Raw genomic sequence first — 6,110 nt, 5'->3', positions numbered from 1 at the left:
AGCGGTGATCATCTAATGAGCCAGGGACTTTCCAACAAGCCCTGCCTCCCACACAGTCAGGCTCTGTCCCCACCCCATACAGCCCTCTGGCCCCATGGGACTTTTATTCTGAAAGGACCAAGGCCCCTGGCGGTTTGGGTGTGTGTGTGGGGGGGGGGGGGGGGGGTATCCAGAGGCTGGAGCTAGCCCTGACCCTGAACAGGCCCTGCCCTCTGGGCTGTTTTCCCGGTAGTGATTCCAGGACCCTAAAGGAGGGGACTTACTGTCCTCACTTCTCCCCCTTATCCTCTGTCCCAGCCTTGCTGGCCTTCAAGCAAAGGGTCCCGATAGCCAGGCGTGTTGGTCTTCTCCCTACTGTTGCCTTCACGCCCCTGTGTCCTCATCTTTCTAGCCCTTAGCCTTATATCTTCCATCGGTTTCTAGCCTTCTTGCTGCCTGTCCTTCCCAAAGCAGACATGGAGGCCAGGTCACTATTCTGAAGCTTTGTAGCCTCCCTCAGCACTGAACAAGGGTCTTACTCTGTCCCATCCCTCTTCCCCAAAGTGTAGGATGGAAATATAAGATAGCTAGGATTCATTCAGACATTGGTACGTGTGGTCTGTTGAACTCTGTGTGGGCGAGGCTGTGCCTTGGGATGGGTTCTGTTGAGTACATGAGGCTTTCTTGAGAATAAGGACAAGGAAACAGACAACAACAACAACAACAACAACAACAACAACAACAACTCTACCAGTAGTTCCTGTTTACATTCTTGAACCCAACTCAGTTTTCCAGAAGTTTCACCAGGAAGAGTTCTTACTAGTCCTCAAATGCTCAAAGCTTAGTTCTTTCTTAGATGGAAAAGAAGAAACCAAATGAAATGAAGAGAGTTGAGATCCACTGTTCTCAAGGGGTCTTTCCCCTTCGCCTGTTTCTTTCATCCAGGAGGCCAGACCTTGAACCAGATGTGAGGCAGTGGAGTGTGACAAAAGACTTTGGCCTGGGGGCTACAAGTTATAGATTAACATGGGGAGGAGGGAGGAGGGACCTGGAGGGAGAGTAAGTGGCCCAAAAAAAGGGACTGCTGACCTGGAACAATCTGGCTTGAAGGGGTATAAGGCCTCCTCCCCAGGAGGAGCCTGGGGACCGGTGCAGTCTGGAGGGCCCCTCAGCTCCTCTCTGGCTATTTGACCTTCCTGAAGACCTGCTCGCACACTGCATCCCTTGCAGTCAGTTCCTGGGGACACAGTAGGAATAATGAGGAGAGAGAAAGAAGGTTCTTGCCAGCCAGAGTTCCTTTCTTGAGGTCCTGGAGCCCCATTTAATCCTTCAGGATACAGCAGTCGGAGTGCTTGATGTATGGGGAATTGTATCATTGTCCCAAACCTTCAACTTTTCACCCCAGAGGAAGGAAGGAAGCTGGGTCACAGAATGTGAAACGGCTAAGTCTCCATCTCTCCAGTCATGATTTATGGACATTCATCTGATTTGTAGCCAGGGACCCAACTGGCCCCTCTATTTCCTCCTCTCTCTCCTCTTCCTAGTGCTTTTGTTTTCCTTTCTTGCTTGCCTTCCTTGGAGGGGGGCAGGGAGTGGAGTAGGAGACTGCTTTGATTTGGGCAAGGGGATGTGTCTTAGCCCAAATATGGGGATGAAACCCCTCTCCCAGCCTTCACCGAGCTTACCAGATACAGTTTCTCTCCTTCCAGCCAGTGTCTCCAGCCTCGGTTGGGGACCTCCCCTTTCTGCACACATACTAGCTGCTCCTCCTCCCAGGTTACTATGGTCTATAGGGAAAGCAAGAATAAGGGAAGATTTGGAGGCAGAACACCCCAAATGCATCCAACTCATTCTGGGCTGCCCCGCTTCACACTGCAGCAGATACTGTCTTGCTCCAGCCTCTTCATTCTGAGTGAGAGGGTGGTTTTGATTCAACATGACCCCCCCACCCCCACTGCCAACTCCTACAGGCTACTGAGGCCATAGTTTGTCTATGGTGACTACTAGGGTAGGGCAGGGATGGAGCAGGATAAACCAGGGGTAAAATTGGGTGGTGGGTGATGAAGGACAAAGACTTGGTCCTTGGGATACTTCCAGCTGGCCTGGAAGGTCATTTGGGAAAGAAGAGAGATTGGCTGGGAGTCCCACCAGGGAATCTCTCCTCTTTCTCAGTTTCAAGGACAGCTGAAGTGTCCCTGAGAGTAAAGAATCACCCCCCCCCCATTAGAGTGGGGCGGGCCTGGCATTCCAATCAGCATTTCTTAAACTCTCCTATAGAATAGGCCTTGCTAACCAAGGTGCTGAGAATCTTGATCAGATAGACCAGGAAACAGGTGTCTATGATGCCAGGCAAGCGCTGGGGAAGAGCTGAGTCTTCAAGGAAGCGAGGGGTTAGTTAGATTGGAGATACTGGGACATTTCCAGCAAGGAAAGGAACAGATAGAGGTAAGAGAGAAGGTCAAATAGTTGTAAGAGGCTCTAAACTAGGGTATTTGTGGAAAAGACCCTTGTATACCATGGACCTCATCTGGAACATAATGGATTGTCACTGAAAGGGTTTAATTCATGGTCACTTTTACATTTTAGATGAATCCTTGTGGCTATAGCATGCAGAGTAGATTAGAGGAGGATTAAGCCTGGGGGCCAATTTTGGGCACCAGGCGAGAAGTGAGGGCTTAAATAAAGGTAGTAATTGCAAGAAAGGCTAGGAAGGATCAGTGATATTCAGTGAAGTAAAATGGGCCATGAATGTAAGTCACATATGTAACTGCAAGATTTCTAGAAGCCACATTAGAAAAGGAAGAAGAAACAGGTGAAATTAATTTTAATGACATATTTTATTTAACCTAGAATATCCCAAACACTAAAATTTCAGCACGTGATTAAAATAAAAATTACTGAGATGTTTTACATTTTTTTTGTACTGTCTTAAAAAACTCACTGTGTATTTATACTTGTAACACACCTCGGTTTGGACTAGTTACATCTCAAGTGTTCAATAACTGTATATGGCTAGTAGCAACTATATCAGACAGTGTAGATCTTATAAGGATTTCTTGACCAACTAGATGTGGGGTGTGTGTGTGTGTGTGTGTGTGTGTGTGTGTGCGTGTGTTGGGGTGCAAGGGTAAGGGAACAGAACATGTTGACTGTGATTCCCAGGTGTCTGGTCTGCCTGGTTATCACCATTAACAAAGGCAGTAAATATAAAAGCAGAAATAGGTTTGGGTAGGAAGATAATGAATTTGGATTTGAGCTTGGCGCGTGCAGATGGAAACATTGTCCGACAGACGAAAGCTTCACCCTGAAGTTCGGGAGACAGATCTGGCTGGAGAACACAAGTTAAGGACAGTTTACAGATGGTAGCAGAATGCATGGGTATAGATGATTTAGCTGATGGCTGTGTACAGACAAGAGAGACAAAGTCAAGAACCAAACACTGGGGGGGAACCCCAGATAAAGGGGTTAATAGGGGAACTAGGGTCTGCAAAAAAGACCAAAAAGACGGCATGAGAAACAGAAAGAAGTAGAAGAGAGTGGAGTCAGAGAGGCTAAGGGAAAGGAGACTCTGCATTGACCAACTATGTCACAGGCTAGAGGGTGAGCAAATATTTCTTCTTTGGACTGAAGGTGACCTGCTCTTTTTGTCCTTTAGCTGGTGATAAGAGGGGGCAGGAGAGAGTGGTTTGGGGGAAGCACCCGGAGACTGTTACCTTGGGGATTCTGCAGCCTGCTGTGGTGGTCACTTTCTCTGGCTGGGAGAGGTCCCTTAGTTTTGCCTCAGACTGTTAAGAGGCACCTATCTGCTCTCCCACATGCCCTCCCCCAAACCCCCGGGAAAAGTACCTGGCATTTTCGTCCATCCACGATCCTTAGATCTTCTTCAAACTCAACTCCCACATCGAATTCCAGAATGTAGTTGCGGAACGTGCTGAGGGTCTTGACTATCACGTGGTTGCCCTGATGGTCAATCTCCTTGTCTGGCTTGAGCAGCAGCGCTATCTTCCGCAAGGCCATGCCGATGTCTGTGGGGGGCTAGCTGTTAGCAGGGGTCCCACCAGCCAGCCAGGAACTTCCCTCCTGCAGCAGTACGTTGGGGCTGTGAGCTTCCCTTTAGCTGGGTGTAAGACTAGAGATTGACTCTCCTACCAGTGCTCCTGGCTAGAAACGGATCCCAGCTCACCTGCCCCCACCTGAGCCTTTCCACAGCTTCTAACCCCAGCACTCCTCCTTCTCAGTGGGATAGAGAGGAAGGAAGGGAAAGGGAAAAAGGGGAATGAATGGGGCCTGGGGGAGGGGTGAGGCCATTACTTAGGGCTTGCAGGTAATGTTCCATGTTCTTCTGCGAGACAAAGCGGTAGTAGCCGGTGAGGTTGGGAGGCATTGTCTGGGCTGGCCAAGATGGAGATGGAAATTTCAGGAGAATATAGCAGACAGGATGAGGAGGGAGCAGATGTTGCCTGGCAGGTGAGGCTGAGAGACTCCAGGCCAGCCTCTACACACACACACAGACACACAGACACACACACACACACACACACACACACACACACAGAACACTCTCGAACACTGGCTGCGTAAAGGTCTGTGCTTACCAGGGCTTTTATAGGGCTGGGCCCTGGTGCAATAAGAGCTCCTACCAGACTTTCCCCCCTCCCCCCATGATGAGTTTGGGACTGGTGCCTGCAGCCTGAGGGAGGGGTAGGAACTTGGCAGCTTTGTGCCTGACCTCGGTTTTCCTGAGGAAGGAACCTGAGGTAGTATCTGGGGCTGTCTGTCATCCAAGACTTGACCCTTTTCGAAGGTCAGTTTTGGCTTCCAGCCCATTTCTGGCAGGTTTGGGAACTGTTCCAGAGCTCTGAGGGGGGCAGTCTCCCCTGGGAGAGGTCCGGTCCTGCTGTGTGGTGGGGGCGGGGGGAGCTTCCAGACTCATCCAGGGACGAGTTCTAACAATATCCTGAGATCCTGGGATTGAGTCAGGGATCCTGAAAGGTATGAGGGGGAAGAGGTGGGGAAAGAAGGGGTGACAGTCAGCTGGCCAGGAGCCACTGTGAAGAGAATTCTCCAGTGCTGCCTCCCACAACTCCCTCAGACAGCTTCACCGAGTTGGGGCCCCAACTCTGGATTCCAAACTCTTTGTCCAATAGTGCTTGCTCTTCCCAAGCACAGAGAGGGTTGTCAGCGCGAGGTATTGGGTTCAAAGTCCAGAGCAGAAAGTGAGGGAGGAGTTTGATTAGCTATTTTGGAGAATTTTCTGCTCTTTGGCTTGGGACCCAGGGGTTTCCCTCTCCCTCTGAAGTCACTGATGGAACCATCACCCCCCAGTTCCCAGCCTTTGGACAGCCTATGCTTACCAGATGTAGTCCCGTGGCTGGGGCTGCCTAAATTATTGTGTACCTCGCCTCCACCCCCTACCCCCTTCTCTCTCTCTCTCTCTCTCTCTCTCAGACCTACCAACTTCCCTGGCTTCAGAATCAGCTGGATTGGTTCATCATGGTTTAAGGTGGGAAAAGCAGGGAGAGGGAGGCAGAGAGCCTAGGCAATGGAAAAAAATCCCACCTGCTGGTGACTTGTTTCCACAGGTGTGTGTGTGTTGGGGGGTACACAAACAGCACACTCTTCCTCCAGTCCCGGAACTCTTTCCACTTCCCTGCTGACCATCCCATGGTTTCCTCAGATACTGGGGCCAGAAACTGAAATGCTACAATCTCTCCGGTTTAGTCTGGGTTTTGCTTCACGGGCTCCCGGGAGGCACGCAGCAGGAACCTGCTGTTGGAAAGGGCTGTGAAAAGAGGTTAATGCAGAGCTGCTGGTGGTGGTGGTGGTGGTGGTGTCGGGGTGACGTGAATAGTGCCCCTCCTCGCCTCGCTCAGGTCTTCGTTGACGTCTCCCCTTCCCTCCCCCGGGCATGTAGCTTCTCGATTCTCCCAATGTCCCTCTTATTTCCCACCCCCTCTACGGTTTTCCAGCTTCCTCCCCAGCCCCCGCAGTTCCCTTGCGCCCGCAAATTGCAGTCTAGGGAAAAAGCCCTAACACATTCTCCCGCCCCTGCTCCCCAGTCCCATTGGCTCCCTCCCCCGCCCTGCAGCACCTGGGCCCCCCCCGCCACCCGATTGGCCAGCGACCCCATC

At 51.0% G+C, this 6,110-nt stretch overlaps 1 protein-coding gene across 2 annotated transcripts; it reads right to left on the bottom strand.

The window, feature by feature from the left end:
* Positions 1–725: 725 nt before the first annotated feature.
* RBP5 (retinol binding protein 5) lies at positions 726–4,566 on the bottom strand. Of its 2 annotated transcripts, none has more exons than XM_025930661.2 (4): positions 4,291–4,565; positions 3,826–4,004; positions 1,665–1,766; positions 726–1,216 (listed from the first exon to the last, which is right to left on the bottom strand). In XM_025930661.2, exons 1-4 carry the CDS (start codon positions 4,361–4,363, stop codon positions 1,163–1,165), a joined length of 408 nt encoding a protein of 135 aa, XP_025786446.1. In that variant the 5' UTR covers positions 4,364–4,565; the 3' UTR covers positions 726–1,162. The 2 variants fall into 2 exon arrangements, with proteins under 2 accessions (XP_025786446.1, XP_086570299.1); XM_086714173.1 differs by lacking the exon at positions 726–1,216 and adding an exon at positions 1,223–1,553 and having other exon boundaries at positions 4,291–4,566.
* Positions 4,567–6,110: the final 1,544 nt, after the last annotated feature.

This window comes from Puma concolor, chromosome B4 (assembly GCF_028749965.1).
Source record: "Puma concolor isolate L17-30 chromosome B4, mPumCon1.1.hap2, whole genome shotgun sequence".
Taxonomy (NCBI): Eukaryota; Metazoa; Chordata; class Mammalia; order Carnivora; family Felidae; genus Puma; species Puma concolor.
This window is presented reverse-complemented; position numbering and strand designations above follow the sequence as displayed.

Bases quoted from the DNA above. Each gene is read 5' to 3' on its own strand.
- RBP5 (XM_086714173.1), bottom strand. From the start codon at position 4,363: ATGCCTCCCAACCTCACCGGCTACTACCGCTTTGTCTCGCAGAAGAAC. The intron at 4,005-4,290 runs GTAATGGCCTCA...AGCCCCCCACAG, and splicing joins ACATTACCTGCAAGCCCTAA to ACATCGGCATGGCCTTGCGG. The intron at 1,554-1,664 runs GTAAGCTCGGTG...CCCCCCTCCAAG, and splicing joins AAGGAGAGAAACTGTATCTG to GAAGGCAAGCAAGAAAGGAA.